The sequence below is a fragment of the Choloepus didactylus genome, chromosome X (genome assembly GCF_015220235.1).
Source record: "Choloepus didactylus isolate mChoDid1 chromosome X, mChoDid1.pri, whole genome shotgun sequence".
Taxonomy (NCBI): domain Eukaryota; kingdom Metazoa; phylum Chordata; class Mammalia; order Pilosa; family Megalonychidae; genus Choloepus; species Choloepus didactylus.
The window spans coordinates 1,226,172-1,250,489 of record NC_051334.1 but is presented as its reverse complement, the minus strand read 5'-3'; the positions used below and the strand labels follow the sequence as shown (position 1 = coordinate 1,250,489).

Sequence of the window (24,318 nt, the reverse complement as noted above, 5' to 3'; positions counted from 1 at the left end):
GCAGTACTTCTTTCATGTGGTAGTTCCTGAAATATTTACCTCTGAGAACCTTTTAGATAGATTTCTTTCTGCTATTCACATGTTTTGAACAATTAAGTCAACCTCAAAAAACTTAATTTATTAAGTAATAATCCATTTTCCCTCTAAAGAATTCATGAATAATTGTCTCCATTAGAGCTTCTAATGAATTTGACAATATTCCCAGGCTGAGTTGTTATGATTTTCATCAAGAGCAAGATAAATAAATAATACAAAAGTCCCAGATCCTTTTCAGTAGCCTGAAATACCACATCGCTTGTAAATGTACAAATCCCATCAGGCCTTTTGAAATATTGAAAATGTCCATGATACTGCTTTGGGACTTAGGACTGGAAACCACTGCTTCATGCTAACAGAGGTATTCAGATTTCCTTGCAGTCCTCAGCTTACTCTGGGAGATGTGGATGGATTATGGGTCTCAATCTGTGTTCCTACACCAGGGCAGGTATTGGGTCTGTTTAGATCAGGTGGGCAGGTAAGACTTGGGAAAGCTCTTGTCTCTGTACCATTACAATTGAATAAGAGCTTGCATAATGGTTCTGCAATTTGTGGTTCCCTTATGCAAGGAGCAAGTATCCCCAACAGCCTTTGCTTGGGGTCCTCCTAGCAGAGAGAGGAGCAGACAAACCAATGGATACTCCTCAAGCTGCATTGCTGGTTGCTTCTCATTGGACCAACCTCTCGAATTTGGAGAATTCCGGCCTCTGTCCTGGGCCCTTTGCCTTCCTTCCATACCGTATGTGTTTCCGTCCGAGCCCATTGCTTCACATGGCATCTGAGTGCTGGTCACTCCCAAACCCTAGCTCTCACCCTCCCTTGGAGCCCGTAACTCCTGTGTCCGGCTGTCCCCTTGACCTCTGACATGAAAGCTCAGTGGACACAGCATATATTACAGATCCCAGTTCGAGACCTTATCTCCCAGTAAGATCTTTGCCTTTCCAGCCCCATCTTCCTGAATGGTACCACTCTTTCTCCACTGCTTCAATCCCCAAACCATGCAGTTTCCCCTGGTTTGCTGCTTTCTTGGACACCCCTCTACCCCATATTCCAACAGCATGTCCTATAAACGTTGTATAACTATATCTGACATCAATCCACTTTTCTCAGCTCCATCAATTATAACCTTGTCCGGGCCACCATCATCTCTCATGGAACCTTCTCCAGTGAGTTGCCTAACGTCTTCTTTATCCCCTGAGATCCATTCTCCACCCAGGCACGTGGATGTAAGCATAACCACAGTGTACACCTCTCCCTTTCTTAAAACACTCTCGTAACTTCCGCTCCACTGGGAATAAGATGTGACATCCACAGGCTGGCTGTGCGTGGCCCCACCATGACCTGGTCTTGCTTCTCTTTTCCTTTCCTTCTGGCCTTTTCTCAGATCCTCCAACTTTAGAGGCTTGGCATTGGCTGTTCCTTCTGTCAGAATACGCCTTTCCTGATCTCTGTATCATATGAGCCCTCCATCAAATGATGCCCTGGTCACCAAATCAAAAGTCTTTGTCCCTGTCCACCACGGGCAGTCTTAGCACAACCCTGTTTTAGTTATCTGCATACTTGAGATCTGTGTTCTGTGAGTGCATTTGCTCATCGTCTGCCCCTGCACCCCGTTCTGTCAGCTCCAGGGTTCTGCACTGGCTTGGTTCCCTCTGCATCCCCAGTGCCTATCGTAGCCACATGGTAGGTGTTTGAGACATACCTGCTGAATGGGTGGTGACCCCTTCTCAGAGTCCTCTTCCTTCTGTTCCCTTGTATGCCCCTGAGTGTTTCCTCCTCCCGCCATTAGCCAGAGCCAGGGTAACTTTCCCAAGATTTCCTTAGAGTTCAGAGTTATTTGCCTCTTTTTCATACCAGAGAAATTTCCTGTATTTTCAGATAAAAGCAGTTAACTCCTAACTCCGGCTTCATTTCTCCATCCCTCGCCCGAGTCAAGGTCACCCTGAAGCAGCTTTTTCTCCCCCTCTCTCTTACTCTGCCTAAAGGCAAGTAATAAATGTCAATTCAATGGATAAATTAACTCTATAGATGGTTTCTGCAGGAGCATGAGGGGAACGCATGTTTTTCCAAGTGTTCAATATACAGACTTTCTCTGTATGCAGGGAAATGCCTTTAAAATTCCCCAACGCCTGCGTCTGAGGCTCCACCTCCCTGGCGTATCACACTTGCCTTAAGCGCAAATTCCAAAAGCACCCGACTGGCTTGAATCCAGATCTCTTGAGTTGCTTTTACAATCGATGAATTTGGCATCTCTGTACTTCATGCAATAACGCAGCTGAAAGAAAAGATAACAGCAAGAGGTTCTGGTGGTTTATCAGTAGGTGGTTATGTTCAGGATCTATCTTCTTCAGATGTTGGCAAACACTTTCATCGGCTTCCCAGAGTTGGGCGAGGCATTTCCTTCTTGCCAGTGTCTACACTTGGTCAGGAGGCATCCCCCAGCCTTTTCACCCTTGACAGAGGATCACATTTTATCTTCTTCCATCTGTTCACTCATTCAGTTAAATTGGACTGATATGCATTCGTGTATCGGCTGTATGTTGTGTGTCAGGCATGGGGCCAGCTACTGCAAATAAAGGCAAATAATACCGGATCCCCAGCCTCTGGTAGCTCACAGTCTGGATTTTGAGACACAGCTATAAAGCAACTATTTCAGGATAATGGACTGATCGGGGAGCTGTCACACAGGGGCGGTTAGAAGCAGTTAGCTCTAGCTAGGGACTCTGAGCCCCTTCCAGGAGAAGCTGGTGTATGCAGGCTGGTGTTTTGAAGCACTGGCTGGGAGAGAAAATGTGGAAAGGACTCTGTAGGCAGGCAGGAGATGCTGGTGGAGAGCCCCAAGAGGCTCTGTCTGGCTAGAGATCAAGGCATAGGCAAGGCGTGCGAGGGGCTGGGCCGGTGAAGTAGACGGTGTGCCAGTTTGAGTGTATTGTGTCCCCCAAATGCCATTATCTTTGTAGTCTTGTGTGGGGCAGAAGTTTTGGTGCTGGTTGGATTTGCTTGGAGTGTGCCCCACCCAGCTGTGGGAGAAGACTCTGATGAGATGTTCCCATGGAGGCGTGGCCCCGCCCATTCGGGGTGGGCCTTGATCGGTGGAGCTATATAAATGAGCTGACTCAAAGAGGAAAGAGAGTGCAGCTGGGAGTGATGTTTTGAAGAGGAGCAAGCTTGCTAGAGAGGAACGTCCTGGGAGAAAGCCGTTTTGAGGCCGGAGCTTTGGAGCAGACGCCAGCTGCCTTCCTAGCTAACAGAGGTTTTCCGGAGGCCATTGGCCATCCTCCGGTGAGGGTACCCGATTGCTGATGTGTTACCTTGGATGCTTTGTGGCCTTAAGACTGTAATTGTGTAGTGAAATAAACCCCCGTTTTATAAAAGCCTATCCATCTCTGGTGTTTTGCATTCTGCAGCATTAGCAAACTAGGACAGACGGGCTCGGGGGATGCAGATGCAGCCCCTCATACAGACACAGGCTCTACTCTGCCGTGGGTGAGGCTCATTGGAGGGTGCTAAGTCATGGTGGGTTGTGGGCAGATTTGGGGCGCCACTTTAGCAGGAATGTGGATTAAAGGAGTGGATTCCTGGGGGCTGTGGACAGACTCCAAGCAGCTGTTGACAATGTCCTGAAGGAAGGCAGCAGAAGTGGAGGGGACAGATTCAAGAAGTATTCAGGTGCCAAAACCTGTTGACTGGGTAAGGGGAGGCAGGAGTGGCTGTGTGAGTAGTGGCAGTTATGATTGGAAGCACTAGATGCTGGCCAACTTTACAAGTCAGTGGGATGGGAAAGATAAGGGCTTAAAATTTGGATTATTGAATTTGAGATATCTGTGCTACACTCATGTTCTTATGTCCAACAGGACTAGGGATATATATGCATGAGTCACCGTATTTGGGTGGGACTTAAAACTGTAGGTGAAGAATATCACCCAAAGATAGTATTTTGCAAGAGTAGAGCAATGGACTAGGGAACTAGAAAACAAAATAGTCAGAGAAATCAGGAGGAGAATTAAGAGAAGCTACTGCCAGGGAAGATAAGGGATTTTGAAGTTTCAGGAAAAGTATAGTCATCAGTGTGAAGAGAGGTCCAGCAAGATAATGCCTGTGAAGTCTCAATTGGGCTGGGAAATACAGTGGTCATTGGAGAACTTTCCTTGAGGGATTAGTGGTAGATGCCAGGCTTCAGATGAATGAAGAGTGAGTGGGAAGTGATAACGAGACAGTAGTGGATGGTCACAATTTCAAGAAGCTCAGGCAAGAAGGGAAGGATATATAGATACATAGATATTAGCAAGTAACCATTGTTTATAGGCTTAAGTAAAGAGCCAGGAGAAAGGTTGAGGTTGAAGACGGGGGAAAAGGAGGGGAAAACTGATGAAGCTAAACCATTAAAGGGATGGGAATGAGTGCACAAAAGGGCACAGATTGGGGGAACTGACCTGGAACAGAAGGACACTTCCTCCATGCAATCGTTCTGTAGATCTTTACTGAGTGCCAACTCGAGGCAAGGCCCTCTGCTAGACCCTGAGAGTTCAGCTGAGATCAACTCCTGCTAGGACTCCAGCTCAGAGCTTTCGTACTCTGATGGCAGAGACAGACATCAAACAACAAGGTGATATGAAAGTATTCAGTGACCTCAAACGATACGAAGAAATACAGGCTGATAGGAGAGTTGAGAATAGCCCACACTATTGAGCTCGCTGGCCTGCGTTCAAGTTCTAGCCCTGCCGTTTACTGTTTTTATGTTCCTGGTTGAGTTAAGTAAACTCTCTGTGTATCCATTTCCTCCGCTTTAGAATTTGAATAATAGGATTGTTATCATAGAAGTATCATGGAGGATTCCTTTTTTATTAAGAGGAAACGAATGTCAATTTATTGATCTTTTAGTGCTAATTAGTATTGTATTTTCCCAACTTGAATTTATCTCGAAGGTAATATTTTCCTTCTGTTAACATCTGTTATTCCTCAACTAGCAACTCTTTTAATCTGAGAGTGTTCCTGTGCCGAGCAAAAAGCCAGTGCAGGTAGAGTTCTTGGTAGGCGTACCTAGTAAGTGCACAGCGTTACTGTCATCCACTATACAAGTAACCCTATCAGATTCAAATAGAAAGATGTGTTTTTTGTTACATGCAGCAAAATTTTGGATATAAAGCATGTGTATCTCTAAGAAGGTTACAGGAGGTAGAGGAATTTATGATCTAGAGAAAGGGCTTACAATGTTTGTGAAACTGATTTCATGGTAGACGAGAATTAGATCTCTCATGCCTTTACTTTAAGGAGAGTAAGCTCCATTAATTTCAAGGTTACCCAGTACTAAAGTATGGCTTGATCATTGAGGAATTAGAAGAAATTTGAAGTGAAATTTTTATTTTTGTGTTGGAGAAGAAACAAGAGTGCGCCTTGTTTAATCACATCTTTTGCATATCCTTTTTAGGAGAATAATTACCAATATGTTCACCAAGTTTTCCTATTTTATCTATTTTATCCAGTTTTATCTGTTTTTCTGCTAAGTTTCTCTTCTGGTTTTTTATATTTTCTGAATTTTTAAATTTGTTTTTCTTTATTAGAGAAGTGGGTTTACAAAGCAATGATGCATAAAATACAGGATTCCTGTATGCCACCCCATTATTAACGCCTTGCTTTGGTGTGCAAGACTTGTTACAATTGATGAAAGCACATTTTTACAACTGTACTATTGATATTTTAGTATTTTTATGAAGTCTTAAGCTCTTCAAATATTTTTTCATCTGAAAATTATTTTGATGATTCATTGTTCCTCCTTTCTCTTTTGTGAGTGAGCTGTGTGGGTTTATTGCTTTAGGATAGTGGTTCTCCACCTCACCCCATCCCCCTGCACAGGAGACATCTGGCAATATCTGGAGATGTTTTTGATTGTCACAACTGGGGATGTGGCAGGGTGTGTTCACATCTATTGGGTAGAGGCCAGGGATGTAGGTAAACATCTCATGATGCAAAAGACAGCTCTACAACCAGGAATTATGTGGTCCCAAATGCCAACAGTGTCAAGGTTGAGAAACTCTGCTGTAGAATTTTCTCCTTCTAACCCTCTACTTGCCCCATTTGACTGCTATCAAGTTACAATTCTGTTTAAACTGTTGAAAGCTCAGCTTTCAATGGTGACAGTTTCCAAAGTCCAAATCTAAATGAGCTCCCTCTTGTTACTCTGTCTTGCAGAGGCCATTTATTTGTCTTTGCAGTGCTCACAATCTGAAATTATATTTATATTTTAAGTAGACATTCTTCCCCTAATTATTATTAATCACCTGAACTAGGTAATGTATAAATGGTTAATTAGGCCACAGGTAACTCACAATATAAATAAGAAAGGAGATTTTTAAAAATGGATTCGAGTATGGTGTTCTTATCAGTACGTAATGGCTTTAGATTTTTTTCACATCCTGAGAGTTTTATATGGTTTCACAACACATCTGCAGTAACTAGACTAATCAACCATCTCCTTACAACTCCTTCTACCAACTCTTCAGTTATTTTTATGCTCAGATACTTTTGAATATAAGACTTTCTCTTTTATTTCCTATTTTGATGAAGAATACCACTTCCCCCTACTTGCTGAAGCCAGAATCCTTGGTCATCGTGGTTCCTCCCTGGCTTTCATTTCTCAACCCAACCAGCCACCATGATCGATAGACTGTACTACCAAAATCTCTTGAATTTTCCCCTTTTCTGTGTCGTCATTACTGTTATCTTAGTTGCTGTTCTCATGGTTTCCTGTGTTAAAATATAAGTTCCTCTTTTGATTCTCCATTGTTGTTTCCGGTTTATTCTCTGTGCTGTAGCTAGATTGGTCATGGTGAAGATGCAACCTTGTCATTCTTAGGCTTAAAATCCAGAAAGAGTGATTCCTAGTTTTCCCAGAGATAAACTCCAGACTCCTCAGTGTGGTGCTGAAACTCTTGGTACATGCTGCCTGTTAACTCTGCAGGCTTTGCCCTTGAGTTGTCTCCTTCTTGCTTGAACAGCTTGTGTTTCCATGCAGGGATCCACCTCTGTCCATTTGTCATCGTGGGCTCATCATTCCAACCACACACGTGACCTTATGATGCAACTGGCTGTCTTTGTAACTGTTACTTCTATTGGACCATGGGATCTGGTCATGCAGAGATAATCTTCATCTCTGAATCTTCAGTGCTAAGAGTGTTAACTGGTACATGGTATTCAGGGAGAGAAGGAGAAAGAGAGAGAGAGGGATTGCATGTTTATCCACACAGTCTCTTGGACCCCCTTTAACATCTTTGAAGTCTGCTACTGAAATTATCCCGGATCCATTTCATTCAGACCTCAATTACTCCTTCTTGCAATCCAATAAAATGCCTCATTTTATAGATAAACATTGACAGAAAGTACAAGGATTAAGAACCTACCTCCCTGAAAATAATGCAGGAAAACCATCTATTCACCTTCTGAAATACAAATAGAGACAATTTCCTTACTCTAGTAAGTACTTTAGAAATTACTATTCTTTACCTATTAATATAATTCCCCATAATGAAGATATACTATAAGCTGTCACATTAATAATAAAAAAACAGATTTTCATTCTTTACCTCCAAATCTTTGAGTTTCAAATCAACAACACTTGAAGGAGACCTGTTCACACAAATTAAATTTGAATTGTAGATAAAGTGACACTTTGGAAGGGTTAGGTCACATTGTAGCTTTTTCACACTACCAGGATTTAATTTATGTAGTGTCATTGCAGAGAGAGAACTCTAATGGCTTTTTAATTATTCTCAACTTCAAAGAGCAAATGAGAGAGCCACGAGTTCCCAGACAAAAGGAGAAAATATTGGAAGCTGACTGGACATAATTATTCAGCAATGCCCTAGTAGAAGTATTTTAGGAGATGGGGGTGTAGAATACTTTTTTCCACATCAAACCAGACAGTAGAATACAACTTTATTCTTTGTTCACTTTGCCAATTTCATGCTTCATCCTCAAAAGTTGGTGATCACAGTAAGTAATAGGAAATTTAAAAAGCTCTAACTTACACTTTAAGGAAAGCTTGTTGGGCTGTGGATTACATAGAAATAGTGGAAGCCATTTGTTATGTCAGTTTACAGGAGTCAGGGTTAGAGAAACTTTGACACCATGGCTTCAGAAAGACCTACAATTCCAAAATAAAATGTTGTAAACACTGTCACATAATAGAAGCTTGTTTTAAGCTTATGTCTGTTTGGAACCATTGTGGGAAACCATCTTTTGGCCACACGTTGCTATTTGAGATCAAATTACCCATAGATACAGTTGTCCTTTAACTCTAAAAGTACATGCTGCGAAAAATGTGAGTTTGAAAGGTAGCTGCACTTAATAGATGATTTTTTCTTTTAGTTAGAAAATAAAAACTTTTAAAGACTCAGTCTCTTGGAGAGCATGTAATTTGTATGATCACAAAGCAAATACATGCTCTTCACTAATCACAATAGTTACCATGTACTGATTCTTTGTAATATATAGAGATTTGGAACTTGCTTATAAAGGGATACCCAGGAGAGGTCCCTGTGAAAATGAGATAAACAAGATATGAAGGACCAAAGAGACTGGTTAGGGAGCAATAAAGAATTAAGTAAAACCAAATTGTGGACAGCTTCCATATGATCTCAAGACACAGAGAAAACTAACAGCTTCTCTCCATATAGTCCTCACTTTCCAGTAAAAACTTCATAAAGAAAAGCTTGAGGAAAACCAGGCATGTGTCTGTTTTTGTTGCCTGAAGTGGCATAGACCAAGACATGTAGTGTTAGCCTAATAGAATGGAAAACAAGTTCAGCCAGCCCCAGCGTGGTGAAGCTATTGTTTTTGTAAACGCTTTCCCTTACTTCCCCTCTCACTACCCAAGTGGAAAAGGTGTCTCAGCACTAGCTTAGAATGTAGTCACATACGCTTTTGAAGAACCTTCACATTAACTGTGGGAAAGCTCCGATTTTCAGTCTACAACTATTAGACTTTCATTCCCTGCAAATGTCATCTTAATATCAATGCAGGGAAAGATTTGCATTTTCACAGTTTTCAAAACCTGTTACAGATGCAAGGAAAGAGCTACACCACCTAGGAAAATAACTGTTTCTAGGTAAAGGGAGAAAAGGTATCATATTTACATGCAAGGGCTTCCGATATCTAGTAATTATTTTATATAACCCATTACAAATAATTGAGATGTGCGTGCGTGTGAGAATCAATTCTTTGTGTCCAAGATGTTGAACAAGAATTTCTTCTGGTTCAATCTCCTTTCAAAAGCTTAATGCCCTGCAGTGGTCAAAACAGCCTGGTACTGGCATAAAGCTATATAGACCAATGGAATCAAATTGAGAATTCAGAATTAGACTCTCATATCTATGGTCAATTGATTTTTTTAAGTAAAATACCTCTTTAATATTTTTACATTGATTACATGTTGAAATGATACCACTCGTTAAATAAAACATTTTTAAAAAAAATCTTGATATGTTTTTAAGTCATTGAACAGGATTCATTGATTTCAATTATGGTAAATAAAACTGCTGGTACCAGAAAATGTCTACATCAGTGGGATCTTAAGTTTATACATAGAAAATCTCTTGAAAACTTGAGTTCTTGAATGCTGTGACTGAAAGATTTTTATCCCCTGTTCTGAGTTTCCTAACATATTGCTAGGCACAATGACAATATTGAAAACATATGGAATAAAGTTGGAAATGTATATCTGTTATACCATTTTTCTTATTATTTTTTTCTATGTAGGCACCTTGCACCCCATCTTCTCTCTCTCTGGTCAGAGTTTCCATTTTCTGTCCCAATTCCTCATAATTCCTTTCTAGGCAACATACCTGCTGGTCATAACCCTGTGAAAGAAGTTGAGTTAGGGCTGTGGATGACACAAAGCTCAGAAAGACCTCAGTAAGGTTACAGGTCTAGTGGGAGAGATAGAAATGTACAAAAATTAACCACCCCCTACCAGGCAGTTGTCAAGAAAGGCAATATAAAAAGTCCAAATAGTTAGAAGGATTAACTCCTCTAGGTGTAAGAATCACTCCATAGGCCATGGTATAAATCATCTCTAAACCTGATAGAAGGAAAGGCAGACCATTAACAAGTCTCTCTAAATCATAAGGCATTATAGACATTGAGGAGTTTGAAAATGGGCAAATTTTGCATTTGTTTGTGAAGAGATATAAATTATGAGAAATAGTGAATGTGATATATTTGCATACCAGTGTGAGTTTTTGGTGAATCTCTCAAGGATCTAAGAAATTGCATATTTTTGCTTTGAAATGGAAAGTTTACATGATTTGTGCCCTATCAGACTTCTACTTTCACTGAAAACTCAGAATATGAATTTTCCATATTTTTTTTTCAGAATTCCAAGATATTAAATGATGAGTGCAGCAAATAGGAAAATATTCTATGGGAATTAAGGAGTAGCTTCATTAAACTTTATTCCATAATTAAATGTTTCAGTTTTATTTCAATGCATTGCATATTATTCATGGCTTATTTGCCGTTGCTTTATAAGCAACTGTTTTTAGTCTAATAGCAAAATTGCATTACTATTATTAAGTAAATGAATTTGAGATGGTCCCTTTCCTTAATCCCTGCTGCCATTTTGATTCTCAAGAATTCAAATCAGCTCTTTAGGTGCTGCTCATATAATTAGCCCTTTGGAGTATGTGATCTCTTTCCACAAAACCGTACATAATCCCATGACCAAGATTTCTTCCCAAATTCTTCCCTCTTCTTCACTTACACAAGTTCTAGCTACATTTGAGGGCTCCAGGGCCTTGGCCACTATAGTCTACTATGATTTCCCTCGTGTATACTAAGATAATACCTGCTCTTTGGAACTTACTCTGCTTTGTAACTCTTCACGTGTCTGTTTTGCAATTGCACTATAATATCTTGAAGGCAGGCTCCATGTCTTAGTCCTTTTTGTATTCTCCTAAGACTCAATAGGAGATACGTTGTTGACTGAATCGTTAACAGTCAGTGATCCCCAACTATGTGAAATATGGCCTTTTTGGAGGTCTAGAATAAAAGTGAAATCCATACATTTACTTAGTTTTTCATTTTTTGTGATTTTATAGATGATTTTTATATTTTAAAATGATATAGTGATTATACATTTTAATAATAGACATGTAATATAAATTTCTTACATTAACAAATGGCATTTAATTAGTAGTTATAAGATCATGCATCATTCATGCATTTTAAGAGTTGAAATAATTCTGGTTTCTAAGACTAAAAAAATAGTCAGTAAAATTAATCACCTAAAAGACATTGAGAGAAAACAATCTCTGTCATAATTCCAGGCATCTGCAATTAACTTCTATTTTTATATATACAAGGAAAATGGAACATAAGGAATAGAGACTATCGAATGATATCTTATTCATCAACAAAAACTACTTAAGGGGAAGAATCATGTCCTATACAGATATAACCTATTGGAAGATATATTACCAAGATTAAAAATTTATTCTCTCTCTTGCCTTACAAAAATGAGGAAAAAAATCAAACTCAGTTGTCACTGCACCTTGAATGTTTAATAACAAATAGGTATTTTAACCAGGCAGTAATCTACTGGAAAAATTCATATGAACACTGATAAATAACAATATGAATTATTGAACCAAAGGAAAACTAGCCCACAGAGACACAACATTTGGCAGGATTTATGTATATTTGTACACAGGGTACAAAGAGGATATGCAGGGAAAGAGCCTCCTGGAGGAGATGGAGGAATTTGTCAGAGATCTGTGACCATCAGGCAAAATTAAGTCTGCCATCAATGGCACTCAAACAACATTCAGAGAATGTTTGGTGATGGACGGAAAACCGGACTCTGAGATTTTTGAGGGAAAGAGTCATGAATGGCAATAACATCTCATGTCTATAAGAGATGGGGTATAGGATGCAAAAACCAGAAAAGAGAGCTAAGAACATCTGAACAGTTGGGTACATTTTTTGGCACCACGCTGAAGTTGAAGAAGGAACGTCCCAGACTGGAGGCATATGAACTCTTTTTCTATCTCTTGCTTACAGATTACCTACAGTTCCTGTGAAAGTGCAGATTTGAGTTGGGCAGATGAGGGATGGGCCAGAGTTTCTGCATTTCTAACAAGCTCCCAAATGCTACTGGTCTGTGGATGGCAATTTGAGGAGCAAGCCATTGGAACATTGTCGGTTGGTGGGAAGTTGGCTGAGATATTGATTCGTTGGTGGAAAGTTGGTTGAGATGTTGATTCACTCGTCCCGCAATTGGCTGAGTATGACCAGGAGTTGCTGGAACCTGGGCCACCTCTGGCAAGGAGCAACCATATTTATTGACACCAATGTGCTAGAAAGATGTGACCATTTTCTCTATATGTTGCTACACGGAAAGGGTTGGCATGTACAGTCTCACACCATGTTATGTTAGTGATATTGGGAAATTTCAAGTTGAGGTTGAGAACAGAGAGGGGCAAAAATGATGGATGGTGGTTCTGTTACAAATATCTAGAAAATTAAAGAGTGGAGTTTTGAAATGGAAGGCAGTTGCAGACAGGTTGAGTTTGAACTAATACTAGATGCTCAGATGGAGATGTTCAGTGGGTGCGGGAAATAGAATTTGGGGCCCCATGATCTTTGCCACCTGATGTTACTTCCATGGTTATGTTATGCTACATGGCAAAGGGGCTCTACAGATGTAATTAAGGGTACTGATCAGTTGACTTTAAGATGAGGAGATTATCTTGATTTATCCGGGTGGGCTCATTGTAGTGACAGGAGCTGCCAAAAGCAGAGAGCTTTCCATGTTTGGAGACAGAGATTTGGCAGAAGGAGAGGCCAGAGATATTTGAAGCAGGAGAACTCAATAGTTGTTTCTGGTTTGAAGATGGAGGGGGAAACGTGACAAGGAACACAGGCAACCTTAAGTTCCTGAGACTGTGATGAAAGTCAGCAAAGAAACATGGGCCTCAGCCCTACAGCCACAAGGAACTGGATTCTGGCAACAACCTGAAAGAGTTTGTAAGGGAATTCAGCCCTGGAGCTGGCCAACACCTTGAATTTGGCTTTGAGAGACCCTGGGGAACCAGTTGAACCCAATGAGAATTCTGACCTACAGAACTGTGAGATAATAAATTTGCATTGTTCTAAGCTGCTAATTTGGTGGCAGCTCCTTATAGCAGCCATAGAAGCTCATGCAGTGGGCCAGTGAGCGTGCTGGACTTGCAATAAAGATGAGGACTCATGAGCAGAGAAACTGTGAGGTTTGTGATGGTTACGTTCATGTGTCAACCTGGCTAAGTCATGGCATCCAGTTGTCTGGTCAAGCAAGCTCCGACCTGATTGTTACTGGGAGGGTATTTTGTTTATTTAAATCATCTGTAAGTTGATTGCACCCATGGCTGATGACATCTACAGTCAACAAAGGAGATGGCCTTCAGCAATGAGGGAAGTCTCATCCAATCAGTTGAAGGCCTGAAAGGGAGAACCAATGATTTCAACAGTCAGAAGGAAGAATTCCCATCTCTACTTCAGCCAGCCAGCTTTTCCTGGGAATTCATCAAAACCTTCATCTGAGTTCCCAGCTTGCAGCTGGCCCTGTGGAGTTCAGACTTGCCCATCTTCACAGTCATATGGGCCAATTCCTTTAATAAATCTTATAATATTTACATATATATTATATCCTGTTGGGGTCCCCCTCCTTGGAAAATCCTAATACATGTTTGCATAAAATATTGGTTTTGGTGGAGCAAGTAGAAAATGAGGAGAAAGGAAAGGACTCATCAGGGAAATAGAAATGAGTTAGGATTCCAGCTCTGCTCTACACACAAGAGGAGAAAACTAGAAAGAAGGTGGAGGTAATCCAGACAGAGGGAGAGTGCTGTGATGGGACAGCTGGATTTGTGCATTAGCAGGTCAGGTATGATTTTGTTGGTGTGGTTTGGCAGAGCTACTTGAGAGAAGGCCCAGGCACAGGTATTGCGTTGACTGTAGGCAGACATTGTGGGTATACATTTCTTTCTGTTAGGATGGTGTAAGACACCAGGAAAAGGGTAAATGGCACTTCTGTAGGAACATGTCACAGCGATCTCTTTTTAATAACCAGAGAAGCTTCAGTCTGAATGTAGACTACAGGAAAGAACCCTGCAAAGAGGGTTTTGTAGATGCAAGGGTGGAGAAAGACAGTGAGAGGCAAAGGATGTGTCTGAAGTGTTTTATGACCATCTTATCTACTCTCTCTGTGCTGTTTTAGTTCATTGAGCTGAGCCTTACTCTCCACCCACTCTGGGGGGCTATTTTCAAGTCCATCCTTTCAGTCTTGAATAAGTGTAATTAAGCCATCAAATGCTGTTTCCTTTGCTTCTGAGCCTCTGGACCAAGCCTCATGGTCCTTCTTTTAAGAGCCCCTTCTTGGTTGCCATCACCCTGGTTTCTGTTTGTATTCTGCCTAAACTACCTTCCGTATCTCCTCCTTGCCCACCTCCGGTCCTCAAACACACCAGGCACAGTCAGGGATTGGCACGCACTGTTTCTTCGGTGTTGATGGACAGATATGTTGCCCTGTCTTTACTTTCCACAATTCTCTTCTCAAAAGGCCTCTTATTGGAGAGCACTTCCTTAACCACCTACATAAAATGACAGTCCCCACTCTAGCTCAGCACTCGTTATACTTCTTTCCTATTTTATAAAGCACTGCCAATCTTCTGATTTTTGTATATCATCTTCTGATGAGAGATATATATATAATCCAATTACATACAGACATACCTACCTACATACATACATACATGTACATATAGTCTGTCTCCGCAACCAGAAGATTGAGCATATAAGGGCAGGGACTTTGTTTTATGTTTCCAGTGGCTAGAACAGTGCCTACAATATAAAAGGCATTCAAAAATATTTGTTGTACAATTAATGGCTTTTTTTTTAATCAGCATGTCATACTGCAGTATCATTAATTCAGGAACAATATAACATAAAGCTGTCAGTCCTCCTAGATCCAGGATCCCATCACAAGCTTTCCTGCATTCTACTGCTTTTCATATCTTTTCCCTTACTGCAAAAATTGAGTTCATCCATCAGTGGAAATCACATAATATTGTATAACAACCTCCTAAGAAGTTTTATTCTTACCAACCTGATTTCATCATTATTTTTGAAACCAAACTAACCCAACAAATTTGAGTACTGATAATTATTAGATGTCGTATAGCTAATACGTTTCTTTAATATTCAAGGTATAAGTATTATGAGAATAATTTATGTTTTCTAGATATGCTTTCCATAAAGAAAGAGGAAAAAAGTAAGGAGTAACTTATTTTTGTACACTTCACTGATGATACAGAATTATTACACAAAATTGGTTAACCTGGTGAAAAGTTGCTACATTTAATAATCATAGATTGCAAATAAAGGCAGTAATTTATTCATTTATCAGAGCCATTGAAAAGCTGTGAGAGGAAATTGAAAGCTTCTTAAATTGATGGGGCAACAAAATGCAACAGAACTCAGAAAAGATAATTGACTCATTTTAGGTTTGCATATTCCAGCAATAGGACCATTTTAATTCTTAGAAAAGAGTATTTTACAATAAGGTCCATCAATTAACAAATACATTCAGGAATGCATATAAAAGAGAGTATTTTGTAGGAAGATGGGTCAGTGAACCCATACACTCATAAATACATTTAATTAAGAAAAAAAAAGTGACTGAAAGACATAAATAAGTTGATTGAAAAGATCCTGGGAGATAGAGAAACATTTTGGAAGTTGTCAAAGTCTTAGAATTAATAATGTTCCAAGGAGGTTAAACGGAAAAAAAAAAATGTTTAAGTATTTTTCCTCCTTGCTCAAGCATACACACAGCATCCACCTTTAAGAAATGAGAAACCCTAGAAACCACAAGGCAAGATTAGAGGTTATACTGGAAATGTCCACTGAACTACGTCATCAGACATTTTGGTTTGGTCCCCCAATTGCAAGATGGAACCAGTCATCATTGAGACATTTGCTGTCTCAAATGCATTGGAGCTCATGGCAAGTTTTATGAGTTCATAACATCAAATATTTCACACACATAGTTCCTTTCCTTTATACGTGCAGATAGGAATGATACCCAAGGACTTTTAACAGAGATCATTGCTTCTTAAATAAGATGATGATGTATATTAGTAATATAAGAGTAAACATTTTAATCCACCCACCTACAAAGTATCACTGTTAGTCTATAAAGTTCAGGAAGGCAGAAGCTGGAAGATACGGACAAAGAACTACCGACAAGTACATCCTCGATAACTGTTCCCAAATATGGACAACTGAAATGAATGTAGTGACTTTCTTTTTCCTTCCACTTAGTTATTTTTTTCTCCCTTCAGTCTCTTTCCGAAGGGACCTACTTGGTAATCGTAGCCATATGCCCTTACATACATGAGAAACCTGCATAATAAGCCTGTGGATCTCTGCTTCTTTGGGGATTTGTGTTCCACACTGTAAACTTGTAATGCATCAGTCCAGAAAACCACTTGGACACTCAGCAAAAAAAGCCACAGCACAAGATGTTGGCTTTTTGGACTAAAGGATTAGAACTACCTGCAGGATTAACCAGACAATAGAATTTGAATTGTCTGCTCACAATCCTGTGATTCGTGAGGCTGACTGCATTTGAATGTGAACATTTCTATCTCAAATGTAAAAAGAAAAAAAGATAAAAGAGAGAGAAGATAGTTGCTGTTATAATTTTTAAAAATACAGAAATATTTGGTGCTGTACTTTTGAAAGAGGATTACATGACATTGAACTAGATGGCCAAGACACAATTTGTTCTTTGAAACAGAGCCTGTAATCCGTGTCCAGTTGGGCACGATTTTCCTCGGGTGGGATCTTGTCCAAAGCTATATCCCCTGAGAATAATTGGTTCAGTCACCATAATAGCCGTTGTCCACACAAGCAGGCAGGAAGACACCCTGCTGTGGTGGAGCTTTCCATGTGAAACAAAGGAGACTGTGTGTGCTCTCAGGCAGGTAAAATATAGGTGGAGGAAGAGGAGATGAACCGAAAGGAAAAAAGAAGGGAGGGTGCAAGAGACGCACAGAGCAACAAGTTGCTGTGTTTCTCTCCTCTCCTGTCTCACGTCCTCAGAGCTGCACAATGTGTTTTTCTTCATATCAACATAAAGAATTCCCATGTGCTCCAAAAAGGAGGCTGAGAACACTATGATTTTTCTCCGTCTCTCCCCATCACAGTCTTTGTTTTCACACCAGAACATGATCTATATCCAACTGCCTTCCCAAAATGATCAGTCATTGATTTAACAGTGTTCATTTACATCACTCCATATATATTTCTATGTCGAACCATATAAAATTGCCACTACTTGACCAGGACAGTTTTGCATGGCTCAACATAATGTATCTATAAAAGTTAGTTGAATTAATTCATAGAAATAAAGGAATGGTCTTAAAACAATGAACCAGGGCACCGGGGCCTGGCATGATCAATCACCTTTCCCCCCCCCTGTGATATGCATTATAAAGTTCTCTTCTGCTTCTGGGTACATGGAGCACTGTAATTACCCCATGCCATGGATGTTAGGTGGGAATGAGTGGCTACTTCTGACTGTTCATAAGGAAACGTGACCAGAAGTGAGGGGTGTCATTTCTGGGCTGAAGCAGTGACCCACCTTTGCTCAACTCCCCAGCCGTCCCCTCCCTGCCCTGCTTCTGCAAAGCCTGATGTCTCCATGTCTGTGACTAACCGGGTGGAGCAGAGCCTGTCTGCTAACCTCATTGGACAAAGAATGTGAGAAGGAAACAAGTCTTCATCATTTTAAGCCAATGGCATCTTGGAATGATTAGATGCTGTGATATAACCTGCTCATTCTAACCAAAAAGCCCCTCGGGAAAAAAATGATGGGGGCAGGCAAGGCTCGGTACTACTTGTTGTTGATGGTAGAATTATAATCCACATTTATCCATTTATAATTTAGAGGGCAGAAGTGGCCACTCCAAAACTCTGATACCAGGATTCCCACTCACTAGAAATCCTACTCTGAAATAGCATTTCCTGGAGGCTATTAAAACTCCTGACAGTATGTGTTATGAAGTGGATGCACCCTTCCCTGTTTAATATCTGGTTCTGATAGATTTCATTAAGTTTGAAATTCCAAAAGAGTGGAGTGTAGGTCTTTGATGTGGCACCTGCTCCGTGGTTTGATCTGGGAAAGAGGGAACTCTAGGAATATCTTGAACCTTAATAAACACCCCTAATATCACTAGCAATTAATAATAAATTACACTCGAAACCAACAATCCAAAGTCAATACACAGAAATGTCATCTTGTCAGAGTGAAGCTGTTTTGACATGTTAAATTTCAATAATATTAAACACAGCTGTCACTTCTGTGATGACTGAGGTAGGTAAAATTAGGATGGTGACCACTGGGGAAAAATAAAGGGCAGAATTGGCAGAAAGAAGGAAAAGTTGTTCTCAGTAGAAAATATAACAAATTATGAGCTTATGCAGAGCTGTCCTCCCAAGTAAGTAGTTCTTTTTATCCCCAAGGGGAGAAAAAAAACTTTCAACCCCTGTATTTATAGGTTCTGTTATAAACATAGACTAATCCTCTCTTTGTAGACAAAATCTGACAACAAACAAGAGAGAAATAAGCCCAAACTGCATAATTTTGAGTAGACGAAAACCTTTTCTACCAAACATCCAAAGATGAGCAACATAAGCTTTGCCACTGGTTTTCACTGCTATTTTTAAGCAAGCTGTAGATTTCACAAACAGCTTTTACTTAAGTTCTTGTTTTGTGATAATAAAGTATGTTGACAGCACAATAGACTTGTGCCAATCCAATTTGAAATTAAAATAATAACTATTAAAAGGAAACAAGAAAAAGGGGGGTGACATGATGGGCTAGAGTTATTTCTCCTGGAAAACGAACCTGGCTTTCTTTTTCCAGAAATCTGACTATTTGCTTCTCTGAATAGAAATGATGGTTGGAAATGCTGGAGTTATTTGTGACCCATTTAGAAAATTTGGTTTTATCTGATTGAAAACGTTCACTCCTGGAAATTTAACAATTGCATAACGCAAGAGAAAGAGACAGCTTTTATTATACCTTAAAGAAGGACAGGATTATGACATGGCATAACTCGTCTTTGAGAGCTTCCTCTTGCGTTTTGCTCCTGGGGTGTGTACATCAAGTGTTGTCCGTCAGCAGCCACGTTTCCACGTCTCCATGCCTGGGAATCTGCCTTTCTCTTGGTCTCCGTTGTCTGCTAGGTCCGCTCAGGGTTCTGCTTCTACTAGGCTGGTGAGATCAGAAGGAGCTACTCTAATGAATACCCCGGTGATTTCAGACCATGGAGGCTTCTTCTAGATGGAAGTCGCCAGTGCTTGGGGTTACCGGCTTTAAGAGGGCAGGGGCTGTGGTGTGCAAGGAGGCATTTAGGGCCTGCAATTCCCCTCTAGAGGGTGAAGGGAAACCTACCTTATTCCCAGGGCTGGAAAGTGCAGTCTCGGGTGGTGGCAGTGAAGTCATCAAGAACATTCTCTTCCTTGATTTCTCTGCAGGGACTTTCTCTGCTGGGTTAGGTCCTGCTCCCTTTGACCTTGAAAGTAGTCGGGAAGGAGGAATCTAGCTCAGCAGAGAAGGAAATGCAGATGGGGGGTGAGGCCCCAAGGGCCATGGCCAAGAATGAAGGGCGTGTTCCCTGGAGCATGTCAAGCACATTCAGAGCAAATTTGGGGGAGAACCCGAAGGGTCTGTCCAGGAGGAGGCACCCTAAAACCTTTCCAGCAGGTCTGGAAGATTCCTGCAAACAGATGCACCTTTAGCTCCCTGAAACCATCTTATGTCGACATCCACTTGGTCTACCCATGCTTAGAAATTATGGTGAAGTGCTTTGTTTAGCCAAGATGGGCACACAATATAATGCTGACACACGGCAGTGCAAAGTGAATTCCAGTCACCTACCTCCTGCAACTTGTTTAGTTTACTCAGAATACCAGTGCCTTTTACATGACTTGTGTTTGTTTGCATGTGTGTTTATTGAGACAGTCTCTCTTTGCAAAATCCTAACAGTCAGTTCTCTAAACCTCCCTTTGCTTTTATGTAGAATGACTTATTTGGCCTCACAGTTTCTATAAAGAAGGCTGCCATTTTTGGAAAAGGGATTTTCTGGGGGTGTTTGCTAAGAGTCTGACATTTTCCTCCATAACAACCCATGGTAAACAAAATTCGTAAGAGCAAGTTTTACTTTTTTCACAGATCTACATTAATCTTATTGAACTGCCTTAATTCAGCCTTAGTGCACATACATATCAAGACAATATGAGATCAGAGACCTTGAGTGTTCCTTGATAGCCTTGAATATGTTTGGAATCTGCAGTAAGCAGAGCTGCGGCTGGTTGGAGCAGAGGTGAGAACTGTGTTGTAAAGCAGCTGTGTTGAGGATCAGAGATCTGAACACAAAACCTGAACACAAAGCTGGCCTCATGCACAGGCCCGGGGTGTGTTGTACGTGTATACATGGAATGATGCCAATCTGTTTCCACTCTGGGATAGACGGCTCAAAGCCCTGGCCTTGTCCATGGTGGGTCAGTAGCCTCATTAATAGGAAGGACAGAACAAAATCAGCCTGGTTACATAGGGACATAAAATTCATGTATATACTTATGCAAATGCATCTATTGTTGTCAGAAATACAAAATATTGATTCGTGCTGTTGGACTTTGCATGCAAATACTTGAAAGTAAATTCCTCTACTTTCATACCTGCCTTTGTTCCTGTGCTTTTTCCCCAGCCCTTTCAAGTTAATTGCTTTGCTTGTATTGTAATCTGACATCAGAAAACAACTCAAGTACAAATTGCTCCACTTCCCAAGAAACATGCACTACCATATAATTGAAACCATTTTAAGCCTTTTGCAAACCTATTATGAAGAACTAAATTTTAGCCTATTTTTTTTTTACTGCTGGGACCAACTGGTCTCTTTAATTGCCTCCCTGTATCCCCAAAAGGGGGAGGGCACATTTAAAAGAGTATGGAGAGAGAGAGAGAGAGAGAGTGGATGAGGAAGGAAAGTGGCTTCTCTCTGCGATAAGAATAGCAGGATTTGCAGACGTGATGAAAGTTGTCGGCCTTGAAATAGTGAGATGATCCTGGATGATCTGGGCTCAGTGTACACACGTGAGCCTTTTAAAGTGGATGAGGAAGGTGGACACATCATATGTGGCAGCAGCAGAAGGAATCGACGAGTTCTTGCTGGTTCTGAGATGTGGCTGGGACAAGCAAGGACTGGAGGGGTGACCCTTGGATGCGTGGCCTGCAGAACGCTGAGCTGATAAATGGGTGTTGTTTTAAGCTGCTGCTGAATGTGTGGTTATTTGTTATAACAGCAATGGAAAGCTAACACAGGTGCATCCTACCGCAATTTCGGGTATCGTTACCTGATGGCCTCAGGAGATTTTGATCCTTAATGCACAACGTGTGGTTCATGGTCCAGAGCATCAGAATCTCCTGGGAGCTTGTTAGAAATGCACCCCCATTTCAGAAATACTGAATGCAAATCTGCATTTTGACAAGATTCCGGGGTACTTTGTATGCATGCTCACCTGCTACTCGTATCCATTTAGACACGGAACCAAGATGAGGAATTCGTTTCTTAGTGTGTTCTGTTCTATTTAACAATGTAAAAAGAGGCCTTTAAAACTGTCTAGATAAAATAAATCTTGTAGCTGTACCATAGAAGGAAGAGTATTATTAGGTAGTAGTTCTTAATCTTCACATATTTGAAGTGTTTTAAAAATCTGAAATTTTCATGGTCTGTTTCACGGATTGGAAATATTCTGTTCAGGGGATATGGACAGGAACATTCCCAGGAACCAAAATGACTTTAGCCTGAGTCTAGGCATTTTCAGTTCCAAAGTCTTTTCTCTGTGCACATGAATCCACACAGGGCAGCCAGCTGCTGTTCTAGAGAAGCGACGCCAAGATCAGAAGCTGGGGGTTATCAGGCACTTATGAAGCTACCTGAAAAGGCTCCCCTTCATCTCGTCCAGCTCTCCTCGGCTGAAGGCTCATGCTCCACCTTTCCAGGCAGAGGCTGGTGTCTGTGATTCTCTGAATCGAGGCCTTCCTCGCGGTTTGCCAGATTCTTAAACCCTGACCGATGTCTTCCTTTGACAGCTGCTCTGGGGAATTTGTGGGCTGCTGAGAATCAATCCTTCTTTTCTCTAATCAGGGTTATATTTGGCCTTTTACAACTTATTATCATGCTCTCCCACCCGAATCCTGGATTTTAGCAGCAGTAGTATTATCAGTCCCTATTTTTATCCTACAATGAGGGGATACCAGCTCAGATTTCTGCACACTTGATTTTTATTTCCTCTTCACCAGAGTTTACCTGTTCACTGATCTTTTCAGTCATTTTGATTGTGAAAAATTAAGCTAAATGGCTGCCTCAGTCTCACTTTTCAAGAGATAGCATATTCCTAATTAGATCTTCTTAGAGCTCAACCCAGATAGAAAGCTGGATAAAAACAAAATTAATTACAGCTCACCAAGTGAGCCTGATAGCCAATTAAGGTAACATTGGGATTAATCTATGGAGCAAAAACTGCCTCTAATGCATTAAGGATATTTGCTTGATACAAAATTATCTTAGGACTGTAAAAATTGTATACTTTTTTTATTACAGTAAGCATATTGTTGTTGCTTAATTCTTCACATTTATAACAATAGAAATCAACAGTTATTAAGCTCCTGCTATGAAAACTGAGACAGTCCTTCCATGGTAGAGTTCATTTCCTATGTCTGAAGATATAAATACATGAGCAAATATATAAGATGCAATTTGTTGAAAACTTAACGTATCTATTCAACAGAGACTATGGAGTAGATATGTGCTTACAAGTGATCAGGGGCAGTACGTGGGGTCATCAGTGAATTGTAAATTATGTTACAATAAAAATAAAACATAATAACTTTTATTCATAAATGTACACCATTAAGAGAGTAAAAAGGATAGTCAAAGAGTTGGAGAAGATATTTGTGGCACAAATGTGATAAAGAGCTTATATCCTGAATATATAAAGAATTCCTATAAATCAATATCAAAAATTTAGACTACTGAATAGAAAGATGGGCTGAAGACTTGAACAGACACTTCAAAAGAAGTATAAATGGCCAATAAACAAGAATAAAAACTTCTTGAATGCAAAGTAAAACCATAGCATCATGCCACAACTTAGACTCCAGAATTTGCAAAATGAAATAGGCAGAAAAAATCAAGTGTAGGTGAGAACGGGGAGTGACTGGAGCTTTGATACTCCACTGGTGGAAGTACAAATTGGCCAGTTTGGAAAACTGGGAGTATCTACTAAGGCAGAACCTGTACATACCCCCATGACCCAGAAATTCCACTCTTAGAAATGTGCATATTGGTGCACCATTGGGATGTAAAATAATGTTTTTAGCAGCAGTATTTATTATCACCTCAAACAGGAGACCCAAATGACCATCAGCAATAGACTAAATAAGAAAATATTGAGAGAGTCTTGAAAAGAAACAACCTTTGGGCTAGGTGTTGAAGGCTGAGTTGGATTTCATCCCTGATTTGGTGTGAACTTGCTTCTGCTCCCTTTAGCAGCATGCGTGTTATTTTACCTATGTACACTCTTGTTCATTGCTTTGCATCCCATGCCTTGTATAGTGGTCAGTACAGAGCCTACCCATGACAATGCATACCAAACTGCATAACTGCATGTCTGCTGGGGGAAGAGAACAAAACATAAAACAACTTTGCAGATAGTGGAAGCATTGCCTGCTTATCCAAAGGATCACTTAAAAATTTTTAAAGAGGCGGGGCAAGATGGCAGACTGGTGAGCTGTAAGTTTTAGTTACTCCTCCAGGAAAGTAGGTAAAAAGCCAGGAACTGCGTGGACTGGACACCACAGAGCAATCTGTCTTTGGGCATACTTCATACAACACTCATGAAAACGTGGAACTGCTGAGATCAGCGAAATCTGTAAGTTTTTGCGGCCAGGGGACCCGCGCCCCTCCCTGCCAGGCTCAGTCCCAGGGGAGGAGGGGCTGTCAGCTCCGGGAAGGAGAAGGGAGAACTGCAGTGGCTGCTCTTATCGAAAACTCATTCTACTGATTCAAACTCCAACCATAGATAGACTGAGACCAGACACCAGAGACTCTGAGAGCAGCCAGCCCAGCAGAGAGGAGACAGGCATAGAAAAAAAAACAACACGAAAAACTCCAAAAT

General features: G+C 40.6%; 1 protein-coding gene across 5 annotated transcripts in view; it reads left to right on the top strand.

The window, feature by feature from the left end:
- STS (steroid sulfatase) overlaps nt 1–24,318 on the top strand; it is a 646,106-nt gene that overhangs the window by 128,775 nt on the left and 493,013 nt on the right. The window contains exon 10 of one of the 5 annotated variants that reach the window (XM_037821495.1): nt 22,002–22,539. The exons of the other annotated variants lie outside the window; for them this stretch is intronic. Within the exon in view, the coding sequence (XP_037677423.1) occupies nt 22,002–22,069 (68 nt within the window). The 3' untranslated portion in view covers nt 22,070–22,539. Of the gene's footprint in view, nt 1–22,001; nt 22,540–24,318 lie in introns of those variants that run through there. 5 annotated transcript variants of the gene reach the window in all.